The 15,771-nt window shown below is 37.2% G+C and overlaps 2 protein-coding genes across 2 annotated transcripts; one reads left to right on the forward strand and one right to left on the reverse strand.

Annotated features, from left to right (window-relative positions):
- The first annotated feature begins 14 nt into the window (after positions 1-14).
- Positions 15-2,773, forward strand: LOC108812828 (zinc finger CCCH domain-containing protein 17). The gene is made up of 3 exons (XM_018585197.2): positions 15-313; positions 672-782; positions 880-2,773. Exons 1-3 carry the CDS (start codon positions 182-184, stop codon positions 2,563-2,565), a joined length of 1,929 nt encoding a protein of 642 aa, XP_018440699.1. The 5' UTR covers positions 15-181; the 3' UTR covers positions 2,566-2,773.
- Positions 2,774-9,866: 7,093 nt separating this feature from the next.
- On the reverse strand, positions 9,867-10,725 carry LOC108806899 (defensin-like protein 1). Its single transcript, XM_018579109.2, has 2 exons — positions 10,566-10,725; positions 9,867-10,242 (listed from the first exon to the last, which is right to left on the reverse strand). Exons 1-2 carry the CDS (start codon positions 10,627-10,629, stop codon positions 10,073-10,075), a joined length of 234 nt encoding a protein of 77 aa, XP_018434611.1. The 5' UTR covers positions 10,630-10,725; the 3' UTR covers positions 9,867-10,072.
- Between the last annotated feature and the right edge of the window lie 5,046 nt (positions 10,726-15,771).

The raw sequence follows: 15,771 nt of genomic DNA on the forward strand, positions 1-15,771 counted from the left end.
AACCGAACTTCATCTATTAATATCTCATCGCACAAGAAAAAAAAAACTTTTAGGCTTAGCTCTCTCTCTGTGGCGGCTCCGTTTCTTCTTCTTCCACGGGACTCTCTGATCGGCGATTTGATCTCTCTCTAGGGTTTCGATCTGAACCCTCCCGATCTACTAGAAGGAAGAGATTAGAATAATGTCTGCGACGGCGACCCAACCTCAACAACATGAGCAGAAGAAGAAGCAATCGGAATCTGCTGGAGAAGAAGCCCTGAAGAAGAACACCGATTGCGTTTACTTTCTCGCGTCTCCTTCTACCTGCAAGAAGGTATTCGGATCTTATCCAGTTTCGGCTTCGATTAGGGTTTTGGATTCGAGATCTCGGCATCTTATCCTCTGTTTGCTTCGATTAGGGTTTTAGATTTGAGATCTGAATATTCTTTCACTCGATTTCGTCTTTTCGTCTCGCATATTTGTTGGTTGCAAAATTTAGATCTGAGCTTCTTGATTCAGATTATGCATATTTGTAACGATCTGATGATCCTCATATGTGTTCACACTTTCGGACTCTAACGATTGAGAAGTTGCTAAATATACTTTATTAGAAAGAGAATCTGATCTTATTAGATAGATCTTGGTCTAGTGTTTTACGCTAATGGTTTCTTTTTTTATTTTTTTATTAACAGGGAGCTGAGTGTGAGTATCGTCACAGTGAGTATGCGCGTGTGAACCCAAGGGATTGCTATTATTGGTTGAGTGGCAACTGCTTGAATCCCAAATGTGGCTTTCGCCATCCTGTGAGTTTTACTGTCTTTCTCTTAAGCCACATGTTTTACTTGAGTATGTGCATGTTTTATCAGATGCTTATGTTGTGGGTTTTGTTTTCTTTTGCAGGCTTTGGGAAATCTAGGAGGTCTTCCTGCTGGTTCTGTACCGCCATCTCAAGCAGCTGCTCATCCCGGGATCGTGAAACAGCCGTTTCCGTGTGTTTTCTTTCAGAAGGGCATGTGTGCGAAAGGGGATATGTGTTCGTACATGCACACCCCGAGTGCTGCTGGTTATAAGAAGCAGCTTCCTGTAGAAGCTAAGCCTGCTGCTACTGCTGCTGCTGTTGATGCTAGTCTCCCAAAGGCAGTCAAAGCCCATGTTGACATGTCGGTTGCGCCCAGAGTCACACCTGCTCTAAGAGATGGCAGAGGTGCAGAGGGGTATATTCCGAAGCATGTGGGATATGAGCCTGTTGTGCAGAAAATGGACGTGGGTGTTCCTTCTCTAACTGAGGGAAACCATCACAAATATGGATCTGATGATAGTAACAGTTTCCACAATGGTAAGGACGCAGATGACGTCTTGAGAGAGTCGTCTCCTGGGTTTGATGTTTTTGTGGATAACGAGGCTAGGGATTCTGAGTATTATCATGTTGGCGATGGATATGGACGGAGGAGCCAGGAGGGACGGAACTCTTTGAATGAGTATGACCCTGATTTTAGTGCAATTGCTGATGGTAATAGGGAAGCGTTTCGTGATCAACGTTTTGATTCATATGAGCGGAGGGAAGACAGGCGCGCATGGGGACACCGTCGAGGTTCTTCTGAGAGAGGAGATCGTTTGGAAAGGAGGGGGGTTTACGGGGAAAATGAAGGATCAGAGAACATACTTACATCGGATCTTAGATATCGCTTGGCTAAGCAGAGGAAAGTTAACGATTATGCTGCTCCCGAGTCTTCAATGGAAAGAGGGTATAGAGACTCTCGTAGGAATACACCGAGGGAAAGCTCCATTAGCAGGAGCCGTCTTCAGGGTAGAATTAAGCTTCGTGAGAGAAGCAATGACGACGAGGCTCACTTTGATAGGAGGGTTGAGAGAGGAAGGGACAGAAGCGACTTATCTCAAAATAGACTCAGAGATAGAATTAATGGTAGGTCAGAGGAAAACCACAGTGGTAATCAGGAAAGAGATCTCCGAGCTCCATGGGTGAGAAGGAGAGAAATGGAAGAGGGCTTTTCAGTTTCTAAAAGCAGCAAAAGAGAGGAAAGTAAGACAGAGACATCTCTTGGGAAGAGAAAAAGCCAGGAGGAGGATCACCATCCTTCTAAGCGATCAGGAGATTCATTTGCAGCTCCATTGCCTTTCAGTGAGATTCTCAAGAGGAAAAGAGCGGCTGCATCTGGTGGTAGCATCACGAACAAGGACCAGACTCCTGAAGAAACGATATCAAAAGAAGAAGCTGGAGATGAGACCAAACTCAGTACAGAAGAGAAAACTGAGGTTGTGTCTGAACCCAATCCAACCCACGAAGCTGGACTAGAAGAAGGAACGATTATGGAGGAAGGAGAAGAAGTGAATGGGGAAGAGGAGGAGCAAGTGTATGAAGAGGAGCAAGTTTATGAAGGCGATGAGCTAAACGGAGAGTACTATTACGAAGAAGATGGAGAATACGCCTATGAAGAAGGCGAAGAAGTTGCTTACGCGGCTGAGGAAGGAGAAGAAGCAACAGAAGGAGTTGAAGCGGAGGGTGAAGAAGACTGCTGGGATGTTGTCGTAGAAAAAGAAGCTTTTGAAGGAGGAAATGATGAATGATTCCGACAAAAAAAGCTTTGCTTCTTCGGGCTTCTGCTACAAATCTTGAGCAAATAGTGCTATGTCGCTTTTATCTTCTTTGGCTTGACAGTGAGTTTTAAGTCGCCATGTTTTTCCGTTATGATTTCTTAAATTGTAACAGTAGAAGAAAAGAAAAGAACAAATAGTATAAGTACAATCCACAAATTCTAAATTTTTTGTTTCCTTTTTTTGTTCTTCTGATTTTATATTACTTCAAGGATGAAATACAAATTCGAATACAGCCAACGGAAAAAAAAATATACCTAAAGCTAAATTCGGGAAACTAAAATCCACACACCTAAACCAATATTTTAAAAACTGGACCGGATGTCGGTTCGGCGTGTTCACTAGTTGACTGATCAGACCGGTTCAATCGGTTGAATCTGGGTTTTTAATAGAAAATCTTTTGACAAAAAAAAACTAGTTTTAAGTATTCTTAATTAATTTTAATATTTCTAGTTTTTGTCTACAATTTTCAGGTTTAAGAAGATAGAAAGATTTTGAGATTGGTTAAAGAAGACTGACTTACTCGAATGGATGGTTTTAATGAGATAACTCCTACTTAGATTAGGATAACTCTATATTTCGAGATAATGATGTATCTAAGTTATCTTTATTTGTCCTTATCGTGTTAGGACTTACGTGTATATATACAGAGCATCTTGCTCAGAGATCAATAAGACTTCTATTCATATTTTACAATCCATTACATGGTATCAGAGCGGAAGATCTTGACCTGCTCTACTTCTTAAATTTTTTTTCTACTAAAACGTGTTTCTGAAGAAACATGGCCGATAATCAAGCATTGGCATCTCAAGGTGCCATCGTAGAGGCTGCCAGAACCTCTCCATACTATCTTCATCCTTCGGATAATCCGGGGGCACTTATCACCTCTGTTCTACTTAAAGGAGATAACTATACTGAGTGGGCAACAGAATTATCAAATTCAATCCAAGCAAAACAGAAGCTAGGGTTTATCAATGGCACCATCACCAAACCGACGACGGAACCAGACCTTACTCGCTGGTTGGCAACGAATTCCATGCTGGTAGGTTGGATTCGAACCTCCATCGATCCAAAGATAAGATCAACCGTGACGTTTGTTCCTGAAGCTCACAAATTATGGGAAAATCTACAGCGTCGCTTTTCTGTCAAAAACGGCGTACGTATACATCAAGTCAGAGATTCAATCAACACATGTCAACAGAATGGACAGAGTGTTATCGAATACTATGGTCGCTTGACTAAACTCTGGGAGGAACTTGACAATTTAAAAACAACACGAGCGTGTACTTGTGAAGCAGCGACAGACATAGAGAAAGAAAGAGATGAGATCCGAGTACATAAATTCCTGTTTGGCCTTGATGAATCACGTTTCCGCAACATACGCTCCCAGATAATAGACGAGGATCCATTACCAGATATCAACAAAGTGTATTCTCGTGTGATCAGAGAAGAACAACACAACAACTCCCGACCTGCAGAAACAAAAACAGAGGCAATTGGTTTCTCTGCTCAAACGGATTTATCGTCATCATCTTCTTCAAAACCAGATCCCCTCCAAGCTGCAGTTGTTCGAAGTCGTGATCCTAATAGAGTATGTACTCATTGCTCTCGTACCGGTCATGAGAAATCAGAATGCTTTCTGTTAAATGGTTTCCCGGATTGGTGGAATGAGCAACCAAGGAACAACTCGGGTGGAGGATCATATACTCAGCGAGGTCGTGGAGGACGTTTTTCTAACGGTCGTGGTCGTGGGGGTCGTTCCAATACAACTCGAGCAGCAACTAATAATGCAACATCATCAACCCTCAACAACGATCAGATTGCTCAGATCATTCAGCTCTTGCAGTCCTCTCGTTCGAACATATCATCTGAAAGATTAGCCGGTAAAACAAAATTTTCTGATATCATAATCGACACTGGTGCTTCTCATCATATGACAGGGAACCTATCACTTTTAAGTGATGTCTCAGACGTCCTACCTTCTTCAGTCAAGTTCCCAGATGGTCGCTTTTCTCGGGCTCTCAAGAAGGGCACGCTTGTGCTCAGCCGTGATTACAGTTTGAAAGATGTTCTATATGTCCCGGATTTCACCTGCACCTTAATCTCAGTGTCTTGCTTACTAAAACAAACCGGTTGCATAGCTATTTTTACTGATACTTTGTGTGTCTTGCAGGACCGTTTTACGAAGACCCTGATTGGAACGGGTGAAGAACGAGAGGGGGTTTATTATTTCACGGGTGTTGTGGCTGCTAGTGTTCATAAGTCTGCATACAAGAACTCCTCTACATCAGAATTGTGGCACCGACGGCTGGGACATCCTTCCTATAAAGTGTTATCGTTTTTACCTATTTTAGACAAGTTGTCTTTTGACTCACACCAAACTTCTTCTTGTGAGATTTGTTTTCGGGCTAAGCAAACCCGCAGTGTTTTTCATGACAGTTCTAATAAAGCTTCAGATATTTTTTCTTTGATTCATTGTGATATCTGGGGCCCTTATCGTACACCTTCTTCATCTGGTGCAAAATATTTCCTTACCATAGTTGATGACTACTCTAGAGCTGTCTGGACATATCTTATGCTTGAAAAATCAGAAGTCGCAACCCTACTACAAGAATTCTTCGCTATGTGTGAGAAACAGTTTGGGAAGTCTGTTAAAAAGATCAGAACCGACAATGGATCTGAATTCATGATGCTGTCATCCTTCTTTCGTAAACTTGGTGTTGAGCATCAGACTTCCTGCGTTGATACCCCTCAACAAAACGGTAGGGTTGAACGCAAGCATCGTCACCTGCTAAATGTTGCAAGAGCGTGTCTATTTCAAGCCCGACTACCATCTACTTTCTGGGGAGAAAGCATCCTCACCGCCTCACATCTGATTAATTACACACCATCTCAAGTCCTTGAAGGTCGAACTCCTTATGAGCTCCTGTTCGGCAAGAAACCTGACCTTGATCAACTTCGCGTCTTTGGTTGTCTCTGTTATGCTCACCGCAAGTCTAGAGACAGAGACAAGTTTGCTGACCGCAGCAAAAGATGCATCTTTGTAGGTTACCCCTTTGGCAAGAAAGCCTGGCGTCTCTATGACCTTGACTCTGAGGAATTCTTCTCTAGTCGCGATGTAGCATTCTCCGAATCTAAATTTCCTGGCGTTGGAACAGAGGATTATGTGACGCCACCAACAAACTCTTATGATCCAGCTATTGATGATTGGCTACTTCCTGCTCCTTCATCAAGGGGGAGCACTTCTCTTCCTACGTCTGTGACGACTCCTCCTATCACAGAACCTACTCCTGCAATAGTTATTCCTAGTACTCAGTCTGAGCCTATTCTGAGTTCTCCACCAGAACCGCCATCTGCACCACCTGCTATACCTATACCTGATAACGCAGCACCTTCTTCTCCTACGGTTCAGGAACCTCCAATCAGTTCTCCTCCGGAGCCTTCTTCTCCAGGGATACCTGAGATTCTCGGTCGTGGTCAGCGAGTGAAGACACCTTCTGTTCTTCTCAAGAATTACGTCACACACTCCGCACACGTTGATAATAAACCCTCTCTTTCTCTTCCCACGACTGATCAGTGTCTTCTGCAAACATCCTCAGGTATCACTCCGTATCCTATTTCTAGCTATTTATCTGACCATGTCTTTTCAGATGGTCATCGTGCCTTCATGGCCTCCATTGTTGCGAGTGCGGTTCCTCGGTCGTATAAAGAAGCAGCACAACACAAAGTCTGGCGTGATGCTATTTCCAAAGAAGTTACTGCGTTTGAGGACACTGATACATGGGATGTCACAGACCTCCCTCCTGGCCGCAAAGCTCTTGGTAATATGTGGCTTTTCTCCGACAAATATGATGCTGATGGTAATCATCTTCTCCACAAAGCTCGACTGGTCGTCCTTGGAAATAATCAGATAGAGGGAGATGACTTCAATGAAACTTTTGCTCCTGTCGCGAAATTAACTACAGTTCGATTTATTCTCAAAGTGGCAGCAGCAAAGAATTGGCTTGTGCATCAGATGGATGTTAGCAATGCTTTCTTACATGGTGATCTTGATGAAGAAATATATATGAAGCTTCCTCAAGGATATAAAAGCTCGGATCCGAACAAAGTCTGTCGTCTTAAGAAGTCTTTGTATGGGCTTCGTCAAGCCCCTCGTTGCTGGTACGCCAAGCTCACAAATGCTCTTCTTCGGTTTGGATTCTCACATGACTACGCGGATCAGTCCTTATTCTCTAAAGTTCGTGGGTCTATCTGTCTTCACATATTGGTTTATGTTGATGACTTCATCATCGCTTGCAATGATACACAAGCTCTCCAAGACTTCAAAGACTACCTCCACAAATGCTTCAGAATGAAGGATCTTGGCAAGTTAAAATACTTTCTTGGTCTTGAAGTTGCTCGCAGCAACTCTGGTTTTTACTTATCACAACGCAAGTATGCTCTTGATATTATCACCGAGACTGGTCTCCTTGCGTCTAAGCCATCTCCGGTACCAATGGAGCTTAATCATAAACTCGCCAAGGCTGAGGGTCCTTTGGCAAACGCGCAACAATACAGGCGTCTTGTGGGTCGCTTAATTTATCTCACTAATACTCGGCCTGATCTTGCGTATTCGGTTCATATACTAGCACAATTCATGCAGAAGCCACTTCTTCCACACTGGGATGCTGCAATCCGAGTCGTACGCTACCTGAAAGGGAGTCCAGGCCAAGGCATCTTCTTCAAAGCCGATGATCAACTTCGTATTAGTGCATTTTGTGATGCTGACTGGTCGGGTTGTCCTCTAAGTCGTCGTTCTCTTTCTGCCTACATTGTCTTCTTAGGTGATTCGCCTGTCTCCTGGAGGACTAAGAAACAAGATGCTGTGGCACTCTCTTCTGCCGAGGCCGAATACAGGGCCATGTCTGATACGGTTAAAGAACTGAAATGGATGAAAGGTCTCTTCTTATCATTTGGTCTCTCTCATCCTGATCCTATGCGTCTCTTTTGTGACAGCAAATCTGCTCTCTACATAGCTTCCAACCCAGTTTTTCATGAACGTACTAAGCACATTGAGAGGAATTGTCATCATGTTCGGGATGCACTCAAAGCAAAGCTAATCTCCACAGAGCATGTCTCGTCACGTAATCAGCTAGCTGATATCCTAACTAAGTCACTTCCTCGCCCTCTCTTTGAAGAATTGTTGTCCAAGTTGGCAGTTCGCAATCTCACACTTCCAACTTGAGGGGGAGTAATGAGATAACTCCTACTTAGATTAGGATAACTCTATATTTCGAGATAATGATGTATCTAAGTTATCTTTATTTGTCCTTATCGTGTTAGGACTTACGTGTATATATACAGAGCATCTTGCTCAGAGATCAATAAGACTTCTATTCATATTTTACAATCCATTACAGGTTTCTTTAAAAGAAGTTTCTTCCGACTCGTCACGACCACGACCACATGGCAATACCAATTGTTCATCAGGTTGGTTACCACCACCAGTTAGCTGGGTTAAATGTAATTATGATGCTTCACATCATTCCGGCACCCGTGAATCTGCCAATCTGGTATGGGGTGGGTAATTCGAAACAGTAATGGTGTGGTACTGCATGCAGCAATGGGTAAATTTGAAGGACGACCAACTGTGGAAATTTACAAGTTTAGTATGGGCAATGCAAGCTTCTTGGTCCTTGGGATACACCACCGTCATTTTTGAAGGAGATAACTTAGTAATAAATCAAAGCATACATAATTCTGCTTTCCAGCCTCGTTATCAAAATTATTTGTCCACTGTTCTAAATTGGTATACGATGTTTACTAGTTGTAGTTGTAAATTTCAACATACCAAAAGAACAAATAATAAAGTGGCCGATTCTTTAGCTAGGAAATCTTATAGGGCCTGACTGGTGTAACCGCAGCGGTTGCGGTTGCGGTTGCGGGAGTTTGCGGATGCGGGTGGTTACGGTTTTAAGCGTTTTCTAGAGATTTGTACGACTGGTACAGCTGTTAGAAATTGTTGCGTTTGCAGGACTCTTATGACTGGTAAACTACCAAACGCAACATCTGTTAAATAATAATTTAACAATATTTACATTTTATGTAATTATAAAAATATTAAAAATCATAAAAATATGATAAATATAAAATTTATATTTATAAAATCATATTATTTCAATTGAAAATTTTTACTGGATATTTTTAGTATTATTTTTATTTATTCTGTTTTTAAAGAAAAAATTTTTACCCTCCCGCAACCGCCCGCAACCGCAAACGCTAGCTGGAACCAGCTTTTGATTTTAAGAGGTTCGGAGCGGTTTGAAGTGATTTGTAGTGTTTTCTATGATTGTTTCGAAACGCCAACGACCGCTATGAACCGCAAAAGTTGCGTTTGCGGATGGTAGCGGGAAAACCAGTCAGCACCATAGTTTATGTAATCAATAGAGAATGTTCCATACTTGTCCTCGATTTTTAGAGGTTTTTGTAAACAATAATATCAATCCTTGTTCTAAAACGCGGGTGAAGCGGCCGAGTTTGCGGCGGTTAAACGTTCTACGTTCACCAACCGTGGCATTTTTCCCAAATCGGCTAACTCCACGGAGCAATTTAAGAAACTTAGTTTTTTGTTAACTTTGGAGTTCAAAATCGCTAATTCTCAGTTAGATCTACAGGTTTGCGGTGTAAATAACAATTAAAAAGCAATAAATCGAAGGTTAGATGAAAAAGATTAATGGTGGCTGCTGAAAAAATTACAGGAACCGTAAGAATTTGAAGACTTGGTCTAAAGAAGAAGAAAGGAAAGAGAGAAGTTAATTACTATTATGCCACTCTCTTAAAATAAAAACTAAAAAAAGACTTTGAGCTTTTCGAACCGGGGATTAGGTAGACAAAACACTTGTTGAGAGCCACTGAACCACACTGATATGTTCAACTTGATTATACGAGCTATATATTATATCCAATCCCATTAGAAAATTTTATAAACACATAAAATAAATCCCCGATTAAACGTGGATTAATCCCCACTTTATTCATTAGGCGCTAGGCTCTACCCGAGCGTACGGATAACGCCTAGCGAGTTTCCGAACAGGGATATCAATTAATAAAGCATTATAGTCGAAAAAAAAGATTGGTTAAAAAAAATTCGAGATTTTTAATATTTATCTAATAAAACCACAAAATATTTTCTCCATTCAAATATAAATTCACGTCGCTTGTTCTAAAAATCTATCACTAATTTTGCAAAACACATAGATCGTAGTTATACTGTATCACATTTTAATTTCATAATGTTTATATTATCAAGTCTGCAGTTATCATTCATTCATTAGAAATAATATTACATAAAAGCTCATAACACACAAACCAAAGACTTATTCGAGAACACACTAGAGATGCACACGCGTACGATACGACATGGTACTGTACGGAAGATGTAGAAAGAAGCAAACACAAGACGATTGATCGATGATTTTGATGAGTTATAAGATTCAATGAATCAGCAATTTCTGGTGCAGAAGCACCGACGACGAAGTCCACGGCATTTGCCTCCGCCAAAACCTTCGTTGTGGCACACGTTTGCACAGTTGTTTTCGCTCACACATGGACCCTTGAACCTATGGCTCTGTGACTCACATGTGCGTGCCTCCACTGTTATTGGACCCATCCCTAGACAAAATCAACACCAATACAAACACTTTGTTTAGACCATAACTTAGTTTTGAGTTCTCATACCTGATGCCTTAATTTGTCTTCAAAGTTTATGGAAAAATGAGTAATTTTGCTAAAGAATACAACTATAATTGAAATAGTGTCAGAAGGATAAGCAACACAAACCAATTTTTTTCAATGAGCATTAACAAGAACAATCGCTTGAAACACGAATATTTATATTGATCCATATATATGTTATGTTATTGACATTTTGTAAATGATTGTATATTTTCAAACAGATGTGTATAGTTAGATATTAAATTATGAAAATAATGAACCTGCAGCAACGAATATCATGAACAAGAGGAGAACAGCTGAGATCAAACGCATCGAAAACTTCATTTTGAGAATGAAAACGAAAATTTCAGAGGTAGATTGGAAGAAAACCAATGTTAAGTGTGTATTGAGCTAATGAAGAAGATGGCACTATATAAAGGACTAAAAGGCACCTATCTCTATATTGTTTTAAAAATTGAGAAATTAAATTACTGAGATTTTATTGGAGAGATAGATTTGATCTGATATATGTTTGTATAATATAGTTTAGTTATTTTTAGATAAAATATAGAAAAATACTATTTATGCTTCTATATTTAGAGATGAGAACCATTTTTTTATTAGAAAAATATACATTGAGAAATTCTTTAATTAAAAAATATAGATATGTATGTTGCTATTAGAGATGCTCTAGGAACCATCAAAGTTATTGTTGTTCAAAAAAAAAAATACAGTATCTCATTAATATTTACAGATCTTTTTGAATAGTTTTTTTTAAATATCTTTTTGGACCCTTCTGAAATTTCGATATTTCTATTGATTTCTGCCACAATGGTGTGACGACGATTTGACGTGTTTCCTCTTTCTCTTTCTCTTTCTCTTTCTCTTTTCCTGCTTTATTCACATTTTCTTCGTTTTGTAATTTTGTCGATTAATTTGCTTTACCGACACTGTAATAAATGAACATTTGGTCCTTATTGGAATTGACAAGACACGCAGAGATATCTAAACGTTTGGTCAAGTCATTTTCGGAATCAATAAAACAAACAAGTATTTACTTCAGAAACTAAAAATGAAATGGGAAAGACACAATTCACAGGGACTAGGAACTTTTTTTTTTATTGTCAACTTTTGGATTTTATTAATCCCCAAAGTCCAGCGGGCCAAGATACAAAAGAGATGGATACAGATCTAAACTCAATTTATACAAACTCAACATAGTATTAAAGCCCAGGATCAGGCCCAATTTAATGACCTAGATCTCCATTGAACGCCACGGACCATTCCACATATCTTACGGACTGTAAGTTGCAGACACGCGTCGCAATACTGTGATGCATGATGTTCTGATTGTGGAGATTCGCATTTATTAGGGCATCTCCAACCCAACTTCATTTTTAACTCCAAAATGAAGTAAAAGTGATTATAGAGTAACATATACTCCAACCCAACACCATATCTCACTCCATTTTGAAGTTTACTCCATAAATGGAGTAATCTATTTTTTGTTTGTTCATGACTCCATTATGGAGTGAAAAATGAAATAGAATTGGAGCAATTTTACTCCATATTCACTTTTATTCCATTTTGGAGGAAAAATGGAGTTTTACATTGGAGATGCTCTTACACCGCCGTGAATTGAGAAGCCGGAGACCCTGCACCGCCGTGAACGACTAACTACAGAAGCCTCCACTCTTGAACCATAATCCCTCTCTCATTAAAATCTTGTACTCGCTGATAAAGTCTTTCGCTCAAACCGAAGCTAGCTGATCGAGAAAGTCAGAGACACCACGAATTAAGAACAGTGGAAGCATAAGCTGAATTGAAAGATCATTCTTTGTCGGACCGTTATTAAAACGCCAACTTCTACTGAATCATCTTCAAAAGGGCTTAACAAATCCATCAAAACTTCTGCTTCATTCTTCAAGAAGCTTCACCCTAAATGCCTCTAATGGCTAACAGTAAAGATTGATTCTCTGTAGAAGAAGTTTCAATTGACGTGATGTAGCTGGTTTCCGACCAGAAGCCGACGGAATCGTGATGAAGATCTGCGAAAGACAGAGTTCCCCGAACAAGAACAACAACTTTTTTATTCAATTTAAACCGGAAAAACACGTAGATCATTGAAGAACAATCCGGTTTGGATTGAAAACACTTCAAAAAGTCGCCTTGCGAAAAGTAAAGCCTCGCCTTGCGAGATTAAGATCAGGTCGCCGAACGAAGATTATAGAATCGCCAAAGCGAAAGACAAAATTCGATCTTTTAACCGAAGAGATATATACAACAAAAAAACAGAAGAATCTCAATCTTAACCCTTGTGAAAGATTGAAATCAGAGAACAAGGGTGAGAGAGACTGAACGCCTCTAAGTCAGAATCCGGGCTAGAAACAACGCATGCACCCGCCGCCCGATTGCGGACTAGGAACTTCATACGTCGAGAATCTGCCAACATTCAGAATTGGAAGCCCTACATGGGCAATATAGAGAACATGCTTCAGCACTTGATATATCAAAGCTTCAGAACGGATCATAAGAATTTGATTACCATGATTAAAGAGCCAAAAGCCTGGTCAAACTTCACAACAGAATTGGAGAGGATTGAGACACTGCAAATATACTTCCCATGCTTAAAGATCACCTACATTCCACGAACGCAAAATCAGATTGCAGATTTTTTAGCTAAGACTACGAAGTTTTTTCATATAAAACTTTATTTTATTAGTTGTTTTATTCCGGTCTCGTTATTCAGAGCATTTCTTGTTTGAGTAATAGAATATATGTTTGATGTCAAAAAAACTAAAAATGAAAAAACCTTATAAATTAAGTAAAGTTACTTTTACTTACTATTTTGAAACTATTTTTAAAAAATTTACTTTTAAACTTTAAATTTTAATTTTTTAATTTTATTTTTTTAATTTTAAACCCATCTCAAAACTCCATCCCTTGACTCTAAATCGTAAGGTCTAAATTAGTTAACCGTAGTGATATGTATAAGTAGAGGTGTTTAATCCGGTAAAATCAAGCCAATTAAAACCCAACCGAACCGAAATAGAGAAAATTGTTTGAATTTGGTGATATTGAATATACCGAATGAATATTATCTTTAGGAAACTGTGATATATGGATAAACCGAATAAACCGACAATTAAAATCTAGTAGTATTATAATTATATGTAAATCATATAATATATTTAATAATATATACATAATTATTTTTAAAATTTATTTTATTGATATGTTCTTCGTACTTAACGCTTGCTTTAAGTAATTTATTATTTTATTGGAAGCTAAAATTTATTTTATATTTTTATTGAATATCTATGCTAATGTTTAGTTTTTAATTATATTATGGATTACTATTTTTCTTATTTTTATTCTATAAATCTATTACTATTATTATTAACTTGATATGTTTACTAATTATTTTAAGTAGTAAAATATAGTTCATTTAAAATTTTAAATGTCTTCATGTTTTATTTAAGTAAAATTCATAAAATATTACAAATGATAAATATATTTATAGTTTTTTGGTATAAAATCGAGTAAACTGAAAACCAACGGCATATAAACCGAATGAAACCAAAGTAAATATGGTTTTAATATGCTAGATATTTTTTATAAACTGAAATATCGTAAAACCAAAAAAAAGAACTAAACTGAAACCGAACCAATATCTAGATTGAACACCAAGTATATATTTACCTTTTTAATTAAATATTTTGATCATTATGGATCCTTAAGGACTACATTTGAGACAAAAACTTCTCTTAATATAAGCAACACATATATATTTAAATTATAAGAATACAACAAATAATTTTCTATTTAATATTTTCCTCAAAAATAACATAGAAACGGAATTTATTTGGCAAAAAAACTTAAGAGATATCTATCTATTCATCTTATATATTAAAACCGAAATATTTAGTTGACATAAAAAATATTTTATTTTCGGAAAATAGATTTATTAACATACATAAACATGCTATTTGAAGTTTAAATTTGTAAATAAATAAATCAAAATTAGTAAATGTTGTTAAAATATTAATTGAAAATATGTTATATAACATATCATTTTTATTGTTTTAGTATCCAATCATATAATATAAGCAACTAAAAACATACAACAATTAAAAGCCACTAATTTATCATAAATATCTATATTATTAAAACGCAAGGCCTTTTTTTAGGCCCCCCTGTGTTTTGTAAATATTTAGAACAATGTCATTACAATTTTATTTTAATAAAACAATATATACACAAAAATGTTGTGAATCATTAACGATAATTGAGAGTATGCCAAAAAAATTCTCATTTACCAAATCTTCTATCCCTATCGTAACTACATTCCTATTAATATATACTAGTGGTTTTTCCGGGCTACGCCCAGGTTTTTTATATAAATTTTAATTTAACCTATTATATTAATATTAGAATATATATGATTCATCTTTATTGATTTTTACTAAATATAAATTATAAAATTAATTTTAAATTATTAGAGTGCAGACACTAATAATATTGAAAAGATATTAAATGACATAAAAAACTATATGCTGTTGATTTATTAAAATAATTAAACACTGAATTTTTGTTCTTATAAATTTTGTTAATGTTTTAGATGTACTTTCAATTAATTTTATTATTCTATTAGGATATTCTTTATTGTGTAGAATTACATGTTTCAATAAAATTAGATTATTTTATTTGTTCAAGAATGTAAACTTTAGGTTTTGTTAATTTACTGTGTTTTAATCTTTTTGGCAGCATCCTTCTGTAGGAATGTAGACCTCTCACCCAAATGAAATAAGAAGTAAATTTATAGATTGTATATTTACTTGTCGTCACTATTTTGTTGTGAAGATAAAAGAGTGATTTAATAGATACTAAAACTAAATGTTTGAAATTAATGTATGATGTTTCAATTTTTGATTTTCAGTAAAAGAATAATAATTTATTTTTAAAAATGATTTTTCTTTATAAAAATATATGTAATATCTTTTTTTCTATCTTTCGTTTATATCATATCGTAGAAGATAAATATAGTCTTCATGATTTTAGCTCCAAATATTTTTGTTTTAGTATGATTTTTTTGTTCTTTAGTCTCTTAAGTTTCTGGTGAATAAAAAAGTCACTTAATCTTATTTTGCGTAGTAGTAGTAGTCATGTTTGGTTTGGACATATATACTCTGTATCAGTAAGTTTGCAGATGTGTTATTTTTCAATTGCGTGGTCCATAACGTTGAACTATGGTTTTGATGTTATGGTGGTGTTTGCATATTTTTACCGTTGTCCAACTTTATGAACTATTATTTTCTTTGTGTTTTAAGGTTGTTTTACGTACTGTTTTCGTAAATGTGGAAGCAGAGAAAGTGGCTTTGTTTAATTTTTTTTTTGTCGGGTTTATTATGCTATTAGAAACAATGAAAAATATTACATAGACGATATTACAGCTGACCATTCTACCTGCCTTATGAGAATTCATGA

Source organism: Raphanus sativus, chromosome 6 (assembly GCF_000801105.2).
Source record: "Raphanus sativus cultivar WK10039 chromosome 6, ASM80110v3, whole genome shotgun sequence".
Classification (NCBI taxonomy): domain Eukaryota; kingdom Viridiplantae; phylum Streptophyta; class Magnoliopsida; order Brassicales; family Brassicaceae; genus Raphanus; species Raphanus sativus.

What these genes read in the sequence shown, in the direction of transcription:
- LOC108806899 (XM_018579109.2), bottom strand. Translation starts at nt 10,629, where the DNA reads ATGAAGTTTTCGATGCGTTTGATCTCAGCTGTTCTCCTCTTGTTCATG. An exon ending in CATGATATTCGTTGCTGCAG is followed by an intron (nt 10,243 to 10,565) that starts GTTCATTATTTT and finishes GATTTTGTCTAG; the next exon opens with GGATGGGTCCAATAACAGTG.
- LOC108812828 (XM_018585197.2), top strand. Translation starts at nt 182, where the DNA reads ATGTCTGCGACGGCGACCCAACCTCAACAACATGAGCAGAAGAAGAAG. An exon ending in CTCCTTCTACCTGCAAGAAG is followed by an intron (nt 314 to 671) that starts GTATTCGGATCT and finishes TTTTATTAACAG; the next exon opens with GGAGCTGAGTGTGAGTATCG. An exon ending in AATGTGGCTTTCGCCATCCT is followed by an intron (nt 783 to 879) that starts GTGAGTTTTACT and finishes TTTCTTTTGCAG; the next exon opens with GCTTTGGGAAATCTAGGAGG.